This window comes from Dinoponera quadriceps, unplaced genomic scaffold (genome assembly GCF_001313825.1).
Source record: "Dinoponera quadriceps isolate SergipeBrazil2010 unplaced genomic scaffold, ASM131382v1 scaffold453, whole genome shotgun sequence".
Classification (NCBI taxonomy): Eukaryota; Metazoa; Arthropoda; class Insecta; order Hymenoptera; family Formicidae; genus Dinoponera; species Dinoponera quadriceps.
Window position 1 is genome coordinate 233349 of NW_014554678.1, and position 19898 is coordinate 253246.

The window sequence follows — 19898 nt, forward strand, 5'->3', positions numbered from 1 at the left end:
GGGGGGGGGGGGAACGTGAGATAGCGTTTGCGGATCTCCTAATCGTCGCGCCCGTATCGGAGCGCCGCGTAATCATCGTCCCAGTGCTTGCCCGTTCGACCGGTGCGCGGGTTTAAACGGCAGGAGCATATCGCCGCTTATATAGAGGGATTCTCTCTCTTTCTCTCGATAAAACGTGAGAAACGTTAAAAAGAGCAGTTGGCGATCGCCCGAGAATAACTGCTGGAGAAATCGAGAGGTGCCGTGTCATCGAGACGCCCAGCGGACGACTGGATCAGGGTACCGAGTACTCCCCAGATGGCAGCCGTCTGTCATCGACTCGACGACCCCGCCGCGAAAGCCCGACGCATCAACGCCCTCGGGAATTCGCCAGAGAATAGCTCGGTGTCCTAATCGTCGCGCTGAGGTTGAATATAATCGCTTAATCAGTGCATGTCGAGTGGATTACTAAGTAAACCGGCATAGACAGACACACTCCGCGGGGGACATGCGTGTTTCGGCTGAAAAGCATTTTCCGAGGTACATGAAATTCCGCGCTGAAATTTCCGTGTGGTCGCGAGTACAGCACTTAAATGATACGAATATCAATTAATGTCGAAATTACAATTCGAATTTAATTATAAACGCTGTTTAATCAGAGCGATTGGGAATAGGAGCGATCGATTTAGCTTCGCTCTCACAGGACAGCTCGATGTGTCCGGTTTGACCGTTTGCAGAATTAATAATAAATAAGCTCGATTCAGTATGTGGAGGGATATGGCTTAATCGGCGTTGAATGCGCTGCTGAAATGCGCAGAATGTTATGAACCTTCGAAATGTAAGGGTAGGGGAAAAATGTTAACGGAGGTCACTTTGATACCAGTAGTTATCACTTCGAACTATACCGTATGTGAACTTTTTCAATCTTTTCATCTAGCCGTTAATAAAATGTTCTTACTCTCTAAATTTTTTGGAATGAAACCTCGCTTCAAACAAGTAAGAATTCACTAGTAGTAGATAGTAAAAATTCTGCCAGTCGGAATGGAGTGACATTTCATTTTCTACAAGAGTAAAGGTTTCGCTCCGAAAAGAATGAATTCTTTTAATTTGTATTCTTTGACACGTATTCTTTTTTATTATGTTGTTCTTAAGGTGCTATTAATGAGATTTTCTCTCAAAATCTTCTCAATTATATGCAATTTAATCGATTCTATTTATATTATATTTACTCGCCACTGGCCGGGTTTGAAATTCAGAACTGGAATCTTATATTTCTTATATCTCGCATTACGCCATCTCACCTTGTTTGATAAGCGAATTTCGTATTGTCTATAGTCCCGAACTCTAGAGGACCCCTCTTGATAAAGTGATTCGGTAGTCACTTTACTTTTCGAGTGGAACCTCGCGGTACACACAGTGAAGATATTCACTGCGCATCGTAGTGTGGAAAAATTCATTCTACAAGAGTGAGAAATCATTCCAACTCAAGTTACTCGGCTGTCACTTCATTCTTCGAGCGGAAATTTCACTATTATCTCACTGTTATTCGAGCGGAATTTCAAAGAAATTTAAAAAGTACGTTTCGAAGATATCCGGAAGATGGCGATGGTTATTATTTCACCCTGTGTGTATGATCCGTCCGTCATTGTTCTGACGTCGGTTTCAACCGCCAACCGGTCTATTCCCACAGCACTCACCTGGGGGACGCTTGTCAGCTGTGCGTTGAGTGGCATGGATTACGCGTTTTGTATGAATATTCGACGATCCTGCGAGGTCCCACGGACGCGAAAAGTAAACGCGCCAGCTGCGGAAGTTGCGCTCGTCTGCGAAACCTCCTGGAATTTTCGACCCTGACTACAGACGCGGACACGATTTCTCTCATTTCTCATTTCTCAACGTGAAAATGGGCTTTCTCATGTGATTCGTCAGTGTGTTGCAGCATCGAACCGTTTCCGAGCTACGAAAGACGAGATACGAGAATTCTTCCCGGACGCGCATCGTCGTACCCGATACATAAAAAGCAGCATTTTCTCATGCCGGTTCTATTATATGCCCGCGGCAAATTTACCGGATGCGAACGCAGTATCGGAGAAGACGTTCAGCGTGCACGTTACGCATTTGCGGCTGCGGCAAATCCGCAGCAAATCAATAACAATCCCTCGGGTATTGAAAGGCAAATCGCCGGATCACCGATGTCGAATCAGATCGTTACGAGCACGCTGGGAAATTACGGGGAAATCAGGAACTATGTCGCAGGGGGCAGGGGCGGCGAGTGGGAGAGGGCGACGACACGGATTGCGGCGCCCCCGTGAAGTTACAAGAGCCATAAGTCTTGACTGGTTTACGTAAAGTCCCGGAATGGCTGTAGGTCGTTGAGTGCTCGGTAAAACGCTCCCGGGAACTTGCCTGCGAAAATGCGGAAACTTCCACGCTACCGACACCAGTCTGTCGTATTCGTCGTCGTTGTCGTCGTCGTCGATGTCATCGTCGTCGTCGTTGACATCGTCGTCATTGGCGTTACGTCTGTAAGAGTGATCACGCACAGACACACATCCGCGGATTTCAGTGGCGCATCGGGACGGCAATTTCTCGTTGAGGGCGTCGTTAAACTAGGAAACGAGCAACTAAGGTGCGAGTCCGTCGAGCGTTAATTAGTTATCGAATTAGATCGATAACTCCCGGCGTATTCCGGTGGAATTGAGTTCCGGCAATTCCATTCGCTACTACGCCGCCGTTGCCGGCGCTACTGCGGCGGTATTACCCGCCGTCTGTATGGGGTTTCTAACGAACGAGAGCCGAAAACGCCGATAATGAGAGTACTTACCGAGATTGTAAACATTGGCCCCTTTCCCGCAGGACTCGCGCACTTCCCGATTATCCCAGCCTATCGGATACATCACCAGACCGCCGCATATCATCGCTGCTGTAACAAACAACGAAAGCGGCATGTCAATTATATAGCCACGCGAACGTGCGCTCGTCGAGAATCGTTTTTTGCTGAAGAGGGAGAATGAAATTGCTCGGCAGTGTAACGTACATGCCAAATTTATTTTCCAGACTTTCGACACACGTGTACTGTGCAGTAACGCTATACTGTACAGTAGCCACCTTTCATGTCGAACCGACCCTCTGTTCCGCGATTAATATCCTTAACCGGTTCAGAACGAGCGCACTATATTTAGTTACTCGGCTATTTCGAGGACGGATTTACATTTTTCAATGATTAAGGTATGGTATTAACATATTGATATATATCATGAGCCATTGCGGTGATATTTGTGATTTTAGGATCGCGTTCGCTTTTATCGGAAATTTGTCCTCTGTTCATTATCATTGCTGAGAAAAGATAAGAATTTCATTGAGAATAGAATAAAAGTAGCAGAGAAAAGAAAAAGATTTTCTGACTTTGGACTACAACTAATTGAAAATATCGTTGAAAAATATGGTCCGAAGCGGAAATCTGTAATTGGTGTACCTTGATTATCTGACTTTTTACGTTTTACAGCTTTCCTTTTCATATTGAAAAAGATGAAAATCACCCAACAAGTGAAAGAAAATATATTATTTATATTATTGGTGCGAACAAATAACGAATAAAATATCTAAATTCGAGTGGAAAGAATGTAACGTCAGTCTCTGTATCATTGATTGTTTTGAGATTTATCATACAAGAACCCATTTTACTATAACGAAATCATAATTTCGAATAAAAACTTTTATTTAAAAACTTCGCTCCGAAAGGGTTAAATATTAATTATTCTCCTGTAATTTCTCTTATAGAAAATTTTAGTAAGAGTTGCGAAAAATACAGCAAAAAATTATCGCGCTCAGCATCCAGTAATACTCTTATTAGCCTATCATTCTTACTATTTATTTATTTACCATCAGAGCCGATGTCTTTTTTGTTCCTTTTTTATTTGTCCGCTCATTTTTCAATAGTAAACCTTGCGACGAAATTGCTCGCTTCGTGAAGGTACAATTTTTACGAAGACGAAAAATTTTGTTTATCATTTTTTTAATAAGAATCGAACGGGACAAATTGTGAAAGTACAACTTTTACGGAAGACGGAAAAGTTTGTTGTTCACAATTTTTCTTTAATAAGTATCAGACGGGATTTTTTATGAGACAAGAGGACTGGTTGGGGATCTCGTCATCTCGATACCGCGTCAAATGTGTCCTCTCCCGGAGAATCAGTGCTGCTAGGAGATCCTCAACTCCTCGCTCGTCTCATCGCATCGATCATGTCGCATAGAGCTCCGCTCGCGAGCTCTGTCGTTTTTCGAGAGCGGCTCTCTGTTTCTCTCTCTCTCTCTCTCTCTCGAGCGTGCGGAAAGGAGCAAATCGAGAACAGCGGACTAACTTGAAGCGCGTAAATGGAATACGTCAATGCTGGAAGAAGGATGACGTCGCCGTGATATCTATTTTATTCGGGGACAGTTCATTATTTCGCGGCGCAAAATGGTGTCTCACCGGCCCGTTACCTTCGTCTCACATCAATTTGACGAACGGACGAACCGACGAACGAACGAATGAAGGAACGAACAGACGAGCGAACGCTCGTCATTTTTAAAGGCGCATAAGTCTAACGGTGCTCGATAAAAAGAACCTAAATCACACTTCATCTCCTCCAAGCGGACACGTAGAGGACATTTCTCTCTCTCGAAACGGCATTAACGGCACGTTAACGGTCAACGGCTCGTCGGCACACATCGTCGTCGTTCATTAACTTAATTCCAGATTATCGATAATGGCGCGCGACATCCTCGCCGTGAAACTTACCAGCGAGCAACTGCAAGGAGCCAAGGATCCTCGTGTGCTTCGGCGTCTTCAAGATGTGCGGCAAGAACGACGACGCCGCCGCCAAAAGCGTGAGGGCACCAATCACTGCGACCGCAACGCCGATGCCCATCGTGACCGTGCTCGCTTGCCACCAGGCGCTCGGTATATCCCAAAAGCTGCAACGAAACGAACAACATCACTCCGATCAATTCCTAAGCGTCGACCGGACAGTCACCCGCGACATGAATTAGATCGTAACTGTCGACATATAATCGAGCCATCGACATGTAGCACTGGACGAAGCACGCTGTAAAATTTCTCTGATCTTCCGTGTTGAAAAATCTAGAAAAGGAGAAGCAGCTGTTTCGGCACAGATTTCTCTTTTTACTCTCTTACCATTGACTGAATTTTGCCCAAAGAGAAAGGGAACAGTACCGTGTTCATAAAAGCTGGAAATATCCTCGCAATCTATAAATATGCATAACGTTGCACAAAACTGAAATTATATAATAAATAATAGAATAAATAATATAATAAATAATTATTAAATATAGTCTCTGCTTGATTATTATAAAATAATGAACTAAATAAATTAAAGGAAATGTGTAAAAGTAAAAGGAAATGCGTTCGAAATTTTTAAATACCTTATGGTCGCGATCTACATGAATCGCTACCACCCACTCGTTTTGTCTTTTATATTTTTCAACACATTTTCCCGGCTCCATGTTCCGTCCAGTATTATATGTCGATAAATCGAGCAGAGAAGGAAACGCGAAAATCGAATTTTTTTTCATTTTTGAGACGCAGTAAAGAGCGCTCGCGATTTTCGAAAATTGATCGAAGAACGTCGCATAGATATTATATTTATGATCACGCGGTACATTCAGCGCAATATATTGTGTGATATAATCACGATACACACTGAACCGGACAATTATTTGACCAAAAGAGAGTAGCGTTTCATTAGTAATAGCGGACAGACGAACGATTCGAATGAGACTAGAAACTTCAATCGGCGTGCAACGTGTTTATCGTTTAATTTAGTGAAATGATGATATTATACGCGCACTTGTACACTCGCGTTCTCCCTCCGCGTTAATCAATAACGAACACAATTCGTGCGACGAAATTAGTGCGAATTTATCGATCGCTACCTCAAGCAAAATGGACAGGCGTATATACGGTGGTATGTGTGTATATGTATATTTTAATCTAATTACATTCCGCTGTAATATTATTACAGGAACAAATTTAAGCGCAAAATTATATTGGATCACGGTAACGTACGTAACGAATTAAAATTTTGCTCGGTGAAATTCAGCAAAGTCCGGCTCGATCGTGCACCGCTCACAGAATTTTTTGCTTTGCTGAGCGAGCCCGAAAATTAGCGAAAATCACCACAGTTTTCCGTCGTTATTAACATTAACTTAACATTCACTGTATATTTGTATTTTTGCAAGGCACCAAAGCTTTGCCGCGCGATCTCCGCTGCGTAAACAATAAACAATCACATTAGATGCAAACGAACTTTATTCCACCGCAGCAATTCCGGGGAAAAAATGCAACGTTGAATATTCCAAACGAAGAATCGGCCCGCGTGAAATCGCTTCATGCCGAAAAACGAAAGGGTGACGCGGCAGGATATAGATACGGGCGGCATGTAACTATGCAGAATATTTTTCGTTCTATGCAAATATTTTTTTCACGGCAGATATCGCCGCGTAAAATATCGTATTATCTGTTTTCAGTTTTCCCGAAGTTTCGACTCGTTAAATATGACCAAATGCAATATTTTTCGCGGCACGCATTCTGACGTAAAATATTGTATAGTTTTCGACCTTCTGTGTCCCGGCGACAGAAAAAAATGGAATATCAATCGCGGTGAGCGTGTGCTGCACAGTTAAACGCTTCTCCGTCCCCCGTGCATTTTCGAAACTGTCGCCCCGATCTGCTGTAGTTGTATCGAGCGGCGCCAGCAGGTCAAATAGTTTTCATCGCTCTTCTCGCGCTGATAGTTCCGATTTATTATTTCGATCGTCGAAAATGCTCACCTCGAACATAATTAAACAGCAGTGAAAACAATCCAAAGTATCTGACGGCGCAACGTGCGAGTGGCAGTCGTTAAAAGAGAAGTGCGCGTCGGAGCGTTATCTCCTAACGACTTGCCGGAGGTGGTTCATTTTTTTCCCCAAGTTTTTTACCATACGATCGGTATCGATGATTTCCCGAGTTACAGTAACTCCACATCGAAAGGAGTAAACGTTTATGGGTCTATTGTGAGCGCAAATGGAACTATCGAGTTTTGCTGTTTTGTAGAGAGAGATCGAGAGAGGACCAGGGAGAAAGAGAGGGAGAAAGGGGGAGAGAGAGAGAGAGAGAGTAGCCCTGCTATTAGCACTTATCGTGCTCGTATCGCTTACACCAGCGGCTCACAGAGACACGTTTCACGTACGTACGATTACGCTATCGGCCGTGCTTAGGCCAATCGAGAAATCTGCTGTCCTGGTCCTGTCCGCTAGTTCTGAACATTAAGGGGCTCAAACAGGTGTAATCTCGGCGGCCGTGTACCTCGATGCGATAATAAACACGCGAAAATGATATTTCCGTGTCAGGGCACGACAATTGGCGTAATTTGTACATTTTCTACGTAAACGACATCAGCTCAAAGAATTTACTAAGAACCTTTTATTAATATCGAGATAGCGAAAAAGTAATAGGATATCTTGTATGACGTCAGAAGTTGCGCTCAGAAATACCTCGGTTGAATTTTCCCTCTCTCCCTCTCTCTCTTTCTCTCTTGGAAAACTGACCGAAACCGCAGCTGCGTACACGGTCTCGTTATATTCAATAGAGGGTGAATGAAATTCGACGAGTAAGTAAAACTTCGCTCGGCCGAGCGTGCATCGCGATGAAAAAGGAAGAGACGGGAGAGCAGCTTGGTCGGGTGGTACTGACACTCCGTGATGTTCCGACCTACACGCTGCACGACGTTGCACGAATTTGCGGAAATTAAATCAAAGGCGCATACACGACGCACGCTGGCGTGTATACACACACACATACACAGACGCGCAATCCTCTCGTGGTTTTTTTTTTTCGCACGAATGGAGCGCTAGTGAAATCTCGCATAAGAGAGTATATCGCAGATTTAATCTGCGAGTGACTCATTGTTAGAGCGCTCGTGTATTTGTCGCGCGATATTTTCGATGGAAGCGAAGAAACACGCGCCAGTTGTGCCGGTGAAACTTTCCGGCGCGATAGAAATTGCGCGCATTGGCCGACCGCGTGTTTTAATATAAATCGCTTTGCGTCGGTACCGTAATTACAATTCGTGGCGCGAAATGAAAGCCACGATCGGGCGTTTTCGACGCGCACAGAGACGAGGAGCTTCTTGAACGCGAATGTCGAATTTCGCTCTGCTCGGCGAATCGCTGCAGTTGGAAAATTGACTCGGAAATAAATACAGGGGGAAAAATTCCCGTCGGCCGTTGACGAGCGCTTTGCAAAATGCGCATCGACGCGCGGTATAGCGCGAGCGAGGACGCGAGCGCACGTTAACTTCATTTCCTATCGTTTCCCATCATTGTGCGCGCTGTCACGTACGAAAGCGCCGATTGTCGGAGGAATTTCCATAAAATTCCATACACTTCTGACATCGTCAATGTACGCGAGGGGGGGCTAGGCCAACTATCGCGCGCGCCTCTGCACATTACGACCCGCGATAGGAGCCGCAGCCGAGCAAAGCTCTCGCTCGCGTGAAAAGTGACTGACGCTGATTCAAACGAAAACAAAGCGGAGATAAATTATTTTTGCGACCGCAACGAATTGCAAATCGCGCGTGTGCGCCAAGCACGTTGGACGCGCAGACGGACGAATAGATGGATGGGCGGATTAACGAGTGCGCGAAGAGACAGTTGAAAGAGAGGGACGCGAATTCTCCGCTGTACTTTATAAAAATATACTTTAATAAAAAGTAAGCAAAAAGTAATGTAAGGAACAGAAAAAGTAAAAGGAAATACTTTAATGATAAATATGTTTTAGGAATCGTTCAATAATCACGAGGGGGCATTAGCTTGCATGACGGCCGTAATGGAAGAGAGGAAGGGGAATAAAAGCCATAGAACGTCACATTAAGTCCTCAGCAAAGAATGTTTATTTCGTGCCGGATATACAGAAATCAAGTAACATAATGTGAGGCAGGTGGGAGAGCAGTAATTCCACATGTCACGTAATATTGTAAGATCCAAATACTTTGTGACAAAATTTGATGAGGGGGCAGAGGAATACTCAAATTTCGCCTGACATAAATGGCCCCTTTAATAAAGTGTTTTCGCGAATTGCATGTAATTCTCGTTAAACAAGATCTTTCAATCCTGACAATACCTCTCGCAATGTATAAATAACCAAATAATTAATAGCAAATAAATAAATAAATAAACTAAGAAATAAATTAATAAATATGACCGAATGTAAATTCTTGTTGGCAAAATTTTCGATGCGGCAGCGGCGTTGTATCATTTCTCGCGCAAAACTTTGCGCGTTCTGCGTGTATTCTTTCGACCGTCGAATTCTCCTCGGCGTTCGTACGCGGTGGGGATGGCCCGGCGTGCTTGTAGTCGATAACGACCGGTAATTCGGATATGGAACGACCCAATTCTCGTTTTTAACGCCGCACGACCGACCCGGAGCGGTGCAAGGGTCACGTGAGGTTACGCGGATTCGACGCGCATCATTTCGCCGCGGATAGGATACGCGCGGTATACGAAAAACACGTCATTCGCAAATACCTTAATACCTTTTGCGCTCGAAGCGGCATCGGCACCGATTCGATTAATCTCGCGCCTGCGAACGCGTGCGCCCCCGTCGTCGTTACGGTAATTGTTATTATTCCCGTTGCCGTATTAGCGCTACCGCTGCCGCCGCATCGTAAACATCGCAAACAAGAATTCACTCTCCGGCTGATTTACTGGTATTAACTTATTGATATTATCGGAATATAGATCTTGACATGTGTTTAATTGGCATTAGGCACACCGAAAGAAAAAAATGCCACGTCGAAATGAATATTTCTAAAGAATATTGGAGTGATTAATTTACTTGAATTAAAGAAATATTACGTGAATACGATACATCGAAAGAAAAGTGCTATACTCAAGTAATATTTACTTAATCCAGATAAAGTAATTATTCCAATATCCTTTAGCAAATATTTATTCAGATGTAACACTTTTCTTTCCGTACAAAATTTGCATAAACCGTTCGGTGTTCAAAAACATTGTGAAAAGAAATGAACGGAACGAGCGTGTCGTGCAAATCCTCCTTGAGAATTCTGGCAATTACGTTGATCGTGCGAACCATCAACACTCAACCCTATTATTATCGCGAGTTCTCGAAAGTTTCGCAAAAGGGCGCACAGTGACTGAATCCTCGCGTTAATAAGTGCACGATATCTCTTCTATTAAACTTTCCAAGCATATTCGAGTCTTTTCTGACCGCAGGTCCTTAAGAAATTTTAAACTTGATGAAAACGCCGCTTTTCTCGCAGCGCTCTTGTATCTTATAATAAACATTTTATTCATTAAAACGCCAGAATGTTAAAGATCAAAGGTTCTATTATTTGAAAGTACTGATAATACTTTGTTATTACAAGAATTTGTTTAACGACGCTTAGATCGGAAGAGACGCGGACACGGGTTAGAAGGTTACGCGAAGCCGTCCGAAAATCGAGATTCGCTTCTCGCTCGGTGAACTTACGAAATTTTCCGTTTAATTTCATTCTTTCGCATTCTACGCGTACGGAGGGGGAAGAAGAGCCGTTCTTCTGCGCGGGGTTCCCCGTTTTCATAATTCCCTTTGTTAACTGTGCTTTAGTCTCTCAGTGCCGCGGGGCACCACGATTTTTACGAGCGCGCCCAACGACCGCACAGACTCCAGCGCGTATATAGAGCTCGTGAGGAAAGTTTTTATAGCTCAGTGTTCCATTTTGTCGGGCACATGAGCGAGCGAGCGAGTGTCCGCGATTCGTCGCGCGAGTGTGTTCGTGTCGCGCGAATTATTCCGGCCGCGCGACACGAATTATACAAGCACTTGAGCCCAAACTCAAATTATTCCGATTCATGTTCCGAACTCAAATTAACTCGTCCATTGTCGAATTTTAAATATCGCGTCCGGATTCGCCTTCATCCTGTTTGCCGACCCCCCCCCCCCCCCGCATTCCGCGCTTGTCCCGCGCGGGATACATCCGAAAAATCTTTCCGTCGCTCGCGGAATGCGATTTTGCGCGCGCTGTAACTCGAACGTCGATAATTCCACGACGTATCCGTATTCCCGTCGAACCTCGGATTCTCAATTATAGATTCGTTACGTTTGCGTGTCGGGTATATACGACATATATGCATTATTATACGTCAAACGGATAAAGCTCATCGCAATAAAGAACGCGTCCGCCATAATTCCGAGCTAAAGCGCCGGCGAATCGCGAATGCCTCATCGCGTGCTTGTCGCTCGCCGAATTTCTCGCGCGTTTTTGCCAGCCGCGTTGCTCTGACGTAATTTTTCCTTTCAATCGGCTGCGAGAATTCGCGTGTCGCGCGCGTGCCGTAATCTCGATCGTCCGGAGAAATATATTTTCCGAAATTGCGCAATTCGATCGGGAGTTGGGAAAATTAAAGGCACGCTCGAGGAAACGAATGAAGGAGAGCGAAAGAGGAAGAGAGAGAGAGAGAGAAAGAGCGTTTGTACCGCCCTCCTCCGATCCAATGAGGCAATTGTTCTCATTTTACGCGATCTGCACAGTAATTCGCGAGAGTGACTGAGCAAATTTGCAAACGACCGTTCCTTAAAATCTCTCACAATCTGCTCTCTCTCTCTCTCTCTCTCTGCCTCTTGCGAAAGAGAGAGGGAAAGAGAGGGAGAAACGGCGACGCTTCGTCTTTCCTCGCAGCGAGGAACGTAAAACGCTTTTGCAGCCGCCACCGCCGCTTTGGCACGGGAATACATTAATGCGGGAATACGTACCTGGAGTACCTCGCGCACTCGTAAACTATCTCAGGCGTGGTGTTAGGTGCTCTGATCCGCGGGTAGTTGCAACGCCGAAAGGAACTGAAATACGCGTCCGCCTTCCCCAGCAGTCGTCCCTGAAACACAAAACAAGGCCGCGGAAACGCGACTGTTACGCCGCTGCGTTTTAGCGTCCCTTCGCCCGGCCCCCGTTATCGCAGAGTTCTCAGCCGTTAACGATAACGTCAGGCCTGGCTGGCGCTTGGAAAGGGCTCGTTAACTTTAAACTTGGCAAAATCGAGGGAGAAGACCCGAAATTGCCTGATAAAAAATTTAACGGGACCGGAACGCGAAGCGCTCGCGTAAATATCGCGCGGAATTTACGGATTTCCGCCGGAAGACGGAAGGCTCCTGCCCCTCGGCTTGCCGCCGGCGAGACGATGTTATTCTCGCGGCGTATAATCGAGGGAGAAATAAATCGGCAGGTGCGAATAAGCGAACAAGACGGTAAACCGCGATGGTAAACACTCGCAGCGTCGATGCGCTCCTCTTCTAAACGCCCCGGCTCGTTCCTGGCGCGAAAATCCTTGCCGGTCGATCGAGCAACGTCTGGGCGCGAGAGACGAAACACTTATGCATTCTATTCATTTATGCGACGCGATGGCACGCGAAGGCGACGAGGAGAGCTCTCCTTTTTTTCTTTCTCTCTTTCTCTCTCTCTCTCTGCCTTTCTCTCCGCGGCCCTGCAAGCCGATTTTCAAGACGACGTCAAAGAAACGGAAAAAATCTCGCTATTCTGTCTGAAAGTTTTCGATCGCTTCTCTTAATACGGAAAAAATATAACGCGACCGTCTGGCGGAGAAGAAGGTCGTAATAAGCTTGCTCGTCGTTTGCCAAATGCCGTCTACCACCCTTTCACTCTTCCCCGTTCTCTTCCCACTAAGCCGTAGTTCCTCGCCTCGTTTGTTTTTATTAACAAACCGTAATAAAAGTCCTCGGCCGAACGTAAAATTCAAACAGCGCGATTTCACAAAAAGGCTTTCAGCTTCGGGCAGAAAATATTGGCGACAGATATAAATCCAATATTTTTATATAAATTTAATACATAAAACACACAGACACGTACATTTAATTAACGAAAGTTCGGAAAGATTTATGTAAACATTTTTTTCACTTTTTTTTTTTTATTATTCTTTCCACGTAACAAAGTTCTATTTTGTTTTGTTATGATAAAATGGATTAGCGATGGTTCGGCTCATCAAACGGGACTCGGACAATTATTCACGTGTCGTTGATGGTTTAATATATATAAGTGGTTTAATATATATATATATTAATTGTATGAAGCGTATAAAAAATTTAATCATCATAAATTTCCGCGATACTTCGCCGGAGCCGTGGGAAAAACACGTCGTAAAATGCAGAAATCGTTCATTATCAACCCGCACCTTCGACAAAGTTAAGGCAACCGGAGCAATAAGGGACGTTAGCGGCGGAAATCGCGTAAGGCGGAGTAATTGGTTTTAAGGGGAGAGAAGCGCCGTCCATTAATTAAACCGATGAAACGCCTTGGATAACAAGACTCGTCTCGCAACAAGCCTCCCCTTATATAAACTCAGATTCTTCCGGAGATGCGCGAGTAGCGCGAACTGATACATCGTTAATTCTAAACAGCACAAAGAAGCTTTCAGAGAGAGAGAGAGAGGGGGGACACGAAATATCTGCGATCTGTATTAAAATACGAAAGAAGATAGCGTTGTCTCACTACGGTACATAGCGGGGAGAAAGGTTTTATAAGAGGCCACACGAAGTTGGACTCCTCGTTGGTGTCGCGGGGATGAAGGCGGACTCGGAGCAAAAACGGAGTCGCGGAGCCGCGACGTTTAATTGAAAAACGGAAGTTTATTTTTCGAGAGCGCTCTCGCCCGTAGCGCCAGAGAATACGAACAATTTGGCCACGAGCGGGGACTTCGTTTGCAAACTGCTTTGAATGTGCGACAACATCGGGGCCTCGACTAAAGGCGAGTAGTTGAGCGCGCGCGCACAAGTACGAAGTTACCCCGTCGACGATATTCGCCTCATCAACTTGCCGCTTCCAAGTTGCAGTGCCCAGAGCATTCTTGTCTCGCTCAAGAATCTTGCACGCCTAACGAACGTCTCGGTGAGGTTTCGAGGGTCGAAATTTTGTCTAGCGTCGAAGTCAGTCGGGGCGGAGACTTCGTTACATTCGTTACATCCAACACACGATGCCCGCTATAATTGGATTGAAGTTCTCCGATTGTCCGAGTTAAGATTGATCCCCATACCTATGTAAACGGTAGCAGACAAGTACCCGTCAATCCTGATCAATTGAAACACTTTTCAATGTTTTTGTATCAAGGTGACAATGATACTGTGAATCTTCCAGCGCAAAAACATGCGGAAGAATATTCAGACGTAGGGTTGACGGGCTACTGTCTGCCGTTGTCTAGATGAATAGTGAGAATTAATCTTTATATCTCACGTCGATGATGTGAACATCAGTCGCATAATTGTCATTATTATTATTTAACACGTCACCCATATCCGGCTGACGCTCCAACGTTTTTCGCAAAAGTCTGATTACCCGGCGCAATTTCGCTTCACGTCGCATTGCATCCTGATGTGCGCGGCGTATCCCTGGAAAAGTCGCGTTGGTACCGACGGTTTTGACTTTGTCTTCTCGTCGCGTTTGTCATAGCGAAGATGTTTTCGTCGACAATGGCGTCTCCTCCTCATATTTTTATTATAACCCGACTCTCTCATTTTATCTTCCTCGCGACTTCAAGCCAAGCTCTCCGCGATTAAGTTACAATCGACGTAACGAAAACCGGCTTTAAGATACGCGCGCGTATGGCGGCAAGTAATGTTGCAGTTTCGTTATTTCACTCGTCGTTCAGAACCGGAGAATCCGATTACTATCGCGCCGCTACTCCGCGATCCATCTTGTCGGACCGGACGGGGCTCGTTCGATTTCTCACGTTTTCCGCCATTCCCACCCTCTCTCCTTGTTTCCGCGACTTTTTCGATTTTCTTATTTCCAAGTTGCTCTCTTAGCCGGTTACTTTTTCCGCGCTGCTTCGCTACGCTTCTCTTCGTCCCGCGGTCTCCTTGGTGTCTCACTTTACATCGGGTGCACGAACAAACCAATGCGAAAATGAAACGTAAATAGCACACGCGAGTACGTGAGCGCAGTGGTAAGCATATTCCGGGATAACGTTATGACCTTATCTCGAAGTTACGCATTGCGCGAACGCAGAGCTTTCGAACAAAAATTCGTTAACTTCTCCGTTTCCGGAATGAGGTGAGAGGAAGTGAGTCTCATGTGTCTCTGATTCCCCGTCGCTTCATTCAGAATACATCGATACGCGTATAATCGGATTACACTTAATTACACGCGGCAGGAATCAAGAATTAATGGGAACGGACATCGGAGGACTTTCGCCGTTGATCGTGGCTCCGAAATTCGACCTCGGCGAGTCTTGAAATTCGAGTTCGCGAGTCTTGCTCGTTCGGTTCTCCTAGCTCGAGAGAGAGAGAGAGAGTAAGAGAGAAGAAAAGAGAGTAATAAATGTGCCGCCACTCGAACGTGACTCAAACGCACACTCGAAGGCAGTTAAAAATAACGCGATGAAAGTGTTACACGACGCGCATTTTCTCACGAGCTGCGATCTCAACACTTGGACGGCTGCACTTATTTTGGCAAAAATTTTCCAATCGCCTCCGACAGACTTTGAGAACTTGTTTCGACGGTATTTAAATAAACATTCTCCTTGCACACATACACAGACAGAAAAAATATCTGGAAAAAAAATATATATTTATTCGGTGAACATGTTTACTTAAATCTCTCTCTGTGAATTCTTTTATTTAAATAGAATAAACAATTGTTTTCATGAAAAACTACGGGTTTGAGATGTACGCTTTCTCGATTGAAAAAATCCTCTCCTCACCGGTATGTAAAAATATCTGTATTATAGAGTAACTCCGGTATATACGCAGCATCTGAGGAAATATGTTATTAACATCTATCGAATAAATATTTGGTATCTCTCAGATCTTTCCTCCCAACGCATAAATCCGTACATTTCGTTTACATTCGGTAGCTCACACGCATATATTACATAGGAGCTTGATATAACCCCTATAATATTACAATCGGGAATTTTCGTTATGGAGAAATATTTCTTTAAAACACAACAGCTGAAGCAAAATGAAGTTACGTGGCAGCGTGGCAAAGTGTTAATGCAAACGCATCGCATGCATCCGCGAAGATGCATCCGCGAAGAATCAACAATCATCGTTTCATACACTGATTTTGCTCGTGTCTTACATCGCAATCGCGAAATATTCTCCGACACGTCGTACAGGCCCGCGAGATAACCGATAGCGATATCAAGTTCGCTCTATAGACCAAGTACGCAAATTTCGGTTTTATCGAGGCGCCCGTTAAATCGCTCCGCGCTCGTAGCCGGAGAAATTGTTGGAGTCGTCAAAGTCACCGATACGAGGGCGCCCTTCGACGATAAGAGAAGCCGTACGCGGGGAACGACTTCCTCCCCGTATCTTCCACGCGCTCGCATATATACGTACGTACGTGCGTGCATGAAAACGCGTGCACGCGCATGAAAGAGAGTCCGGAACGCGCAAACTATGATCGTACGAAATCCAGTATGACCTTTCGTCGAAGTTGCACGTATGCGAGAATGACGTCGTGCTAGTTTCCACATGGAGATAGGGCGTATAAGGAAGAAGAGAGTCTCGCAGCGTCGGACGACGAAGTTAGACGCACCCGATAAGCAGAATTTTCCAAGTTGCCACTTGTCGGTCGAAAGTTATCGGTCGTTTCGTACTCGTGCGACTCGCGCCAGTCATGCGACAAATAGAACCGTGCGTTCGCGCGCACTCTCGGTGCTTGTTGCCAAATCAGCCTGTGCTCTTGAGTCGCGCAAAACGTCGGACTAATCCCTTCGTGTGATTCAACGAGTCGCTCGAATTTATCGATGCCCTTTATCGGCCCATTAACGTTATACATTAGCGACCATCAAACATCGAAGCGCCATATGTATCGTGATTCGTGAGCAATTGAGATATTGATTCGATTATGAAATATTTCGTGGTAATATTTGCGTAGGGGAAAAAGCAAACAAACAACGAACGAGCGAACGAACGGACTGATGAAAAGTGGAAACGAGGATCTTTCCTTGGTCGCCTATCAGCTATCTTGTTAATTCTAGTAAACTCGAGAGCACTTGACTGCTGGAACGCTAAAAAATGACTCATGAAAGAGGCACTTACTGAGGAGTGACTTAATATCGGGTTGCTCCTCCGCCTGACGAAGTGAACTGAAATGTTCGCGAGACGTTCTTTCATAAAACATTTCGGTTCGGTAAACAAACCGACAGGGAAGCCGACTCCGACCCGGAAGCCTTAATTGTTTACTTAATTACTCACGACTAACTATCATTAATTCTAATAGACTGGAGAAAAATCGTTCGACTACTCAAACGTTAGAAAATGATTCATGAAACACCTATTGAGAAAGGACTTAATATCGGGTTGCTCCTCCGCATGACGAAGTGAATTGAAATGTCCGCGAAACATTCTTTTGGCAAAACACTTAACTTCGGGAAACGGATCTGCAAGAAACGCGACGCCGACTCGGAAACCGAGCCCGGCGTTCCTCCGCGCCGCGGGAGTATCGGATATATCAGAAAATGATCTCGCTTTGGGGAAGCGTAACAAAGAGCTTTCGGGGGACGCGCGAGCGCATTTCGTTCATCTGCATCGCTTTCGCGGAGCGATCGTTTACCTGGATCCAGTAGGGCAGGTAAAAACCGGAGCACGCCAGGATCGAGGCCACGGTGGACAGAGTAGCCCACAGCACGCACAGCACTGTCATCTCATCGGTTTAGGAGCGTCCGCCTCTCTCCCTCACATACCGCTCCTCATCCTCCATCCGTGCGTAACCGCGTAGGGGGTCGATCCTCTTCCGCGCGCGGCTCCGGTTGCCAGGTTGTCTCGCGAACTTCGACGCGCCCACGACGAAGATGCACGACGGACCGACGACGAGCCGGGGCTTTCCTCCCCCGCGCCGCGATATATCCCTCGACGGCCGAGCGGGGACCAGTCGCGCTCCCGACAACGCTCGGTGGTTCGCACCCTCGGGCACTCCCCGCCGCTGTGAAATCGCGCTCTCTTTACATCATGGCTGGCAAAAGGCGGCGATCGATCGTTGCGAGTGACATTTATTAGGCTATTGATGCTCCTATCGCAGCCCGTTCGGCTCTCTCCCGCGTTAATTCCCGATCGATCGACGTCCTAATCACGGATCACGCGTAGCCCTCGAGTTCAACCTCGAGTGCCGCTGATCGCTCGCTCGCTCGGTCGCCCTTCCTCGTTGTAGCCACGTTCGTTTCTCTCGTCAATCCGGTTGACTCAACGAGATCACACTCCGCGTTCCCGATTGAAACGAGACCGCGCTCGACGTAGCGCCCGGGCGCCTCTTCGAGTGAGTCACGCGGTTAAATCTAATTCCTGCTTTGCGCGACGACAGAGAGAGAGAGAGAGAAAGAGGGGAGGAGGGGGGACAGATTCGCGCGCGCCGCTTGAGAACTGGATATCGCGCGACCGATTTCCGGCCGTTTCGTCAGCACGTGTACACGGGAAGACCCAGAGAGTTACTGCGTAATTGGCTCACACTCTCACTGTACGGAGCAGCTCCGTCTTCACACACTCGGTAACTCCCTGCGACGAGACTCAGGAAGTTTTTTATTATTCGGCGGACCTCACTTCGCTCTCCAGCGTGCTTCGCCCGATAATCCCTCTCTGATGAGTACACCCCGGAAGATTACCTCCCGGGGCGATTTCCTCGAGATGGTACACGGCGGCTTCGTCGAGGGATCGCCGCGGTTTCCCTAGCGGGGCCGATTCGTCGAGTCCGCGACCCGACGACCCCACATCCCCGTTCGCACTTTTTCTCGCGTCGCGTGGCGGTTTCACCGATCAGCTCCCCGCCTCCTTCTCTCTCTCTCTCTCTTTTCCCAGCCGTCGAGAGTCGCTCGCAGCCTCTCGGCTGAATTTCTCGTAGAAACGGTAGCTCGTTTCTCTTCCAGACGCGTCCTCCGCGGTTAATTATAGACCCGACCACCACACGCCGTGTAGCAGTGACTGCCCACGCTGCTCCCGCGCCTCTCTCTCTCTCTCTCTCTCTTCGGCGTCCTCGATAAGAATTCGCACGTCGTACCACCAAGGCGATTCGTTTCCGACCGAAGTACCGCACTCACGTACGCGCCACCGAGGGTATCGAGGATCGAAATTGCGAGGAGAGACAGAAAAGGACGCCGAGTCCCCCCACGACCACTTGGTCCCTCCGTCTGTCCACTGGACGACGTCCGGTCGAAATTTAATTTCAACCGGACACACACACTCTTTTTCTTTCTTTCTTCCTCTCTCTCTCTGTCGAGCAACCCTTACGGCCGCAATCCTTATTGAACGAACACGCGACCGAAGGCGAAGAAGAAGATGAAGCGGGAGAACGAGGAAAGTGGACGGTGCGCGAGGGTGTCCGACGTCGACGTCGTCGTCGTCGTCGCGCACGGCGCCGCTTCGTGGCTGCGACTGAACGGTTCCGTTCTCCACTCGGAGCGCTTTCCTCCTCCCCGCTCTCTCCTCTCCGTCGCGCCTGGTCGCGACGCGACCGCACTGTGGGACGTAGAGCGCCGCGACGCAGCATCCCGCCGCTCGCCCATCTGGCGAGCACTCGCGCGCGAACGAGCGAGCGGGGATGAACGCTGGTACCGCGTGCGCGCGTGTACGCACGTCAGGAGCGACGCGACGTGTGCGTGCGCAACATAACACGTGTACGAATCACTGCCGAGTGGACCTTTTTGTTAATAGAGATGGAATAATCGCGGGCCACGTACCGATAATCGCCTTCGTCAGAACTCGCCGGCGCGAGATAAATATGCCATGATAAGGGCGGAAGTTTGACCTCGTTCCTCGCCCCGTGTGCCTAGGTGACTGACTCACGAGGCCTCGGGTTCGATCAGTCTATCAGTCAGTCAGTGTTCAAGCGTGTTTTTCAAATGTGATATAGCATTAAATCTTTGATTATAGAATA

The 19898-nt window shown here is 46.8% G+C and overlaps 1 protein-coding gene across 3 annotated transcripts in view; it reads right to left on the minus strand.

The window, feature by feature from the left end:
- The window catches only part of LOC106740766 (lipoma HMGIC fusion partner-like), a 23404-nt gene extending 4012 nt beyond the window's left edge, over nt 1-19392 (minus strand). For 2 of the 3 annotated variants that reach the window (XR_001374123.1, XM_014612128.1), the window contains exons 1-4: nt 17589-19392; nt 11777-11895; nt 4760-4935; nt 2804-2902 (exon numbers count right to left, since the gene is read on the minus strand). Coding sequence is in view for 2 of the 3 variants with exons in the window: in XM_014612128.1 (XP_014467614.1) it covers nt 2804-2902; nt 4760-4935; nt 11777-11895; nt 17589-17678 (484 nt within the window). In the remaining variant the exon portion in view is untranslated. The remainder of the gene's footprint in view (nt 1-2803; nt 2903-4759; nt 4936-11776; nt 11896-17588) is intronic. The other variant, XM_014612129.1, reaches the window with a different exon arrangement.
- Between the last annotated feature and the right edge of the window lie 506 nt (nt 19393-19898).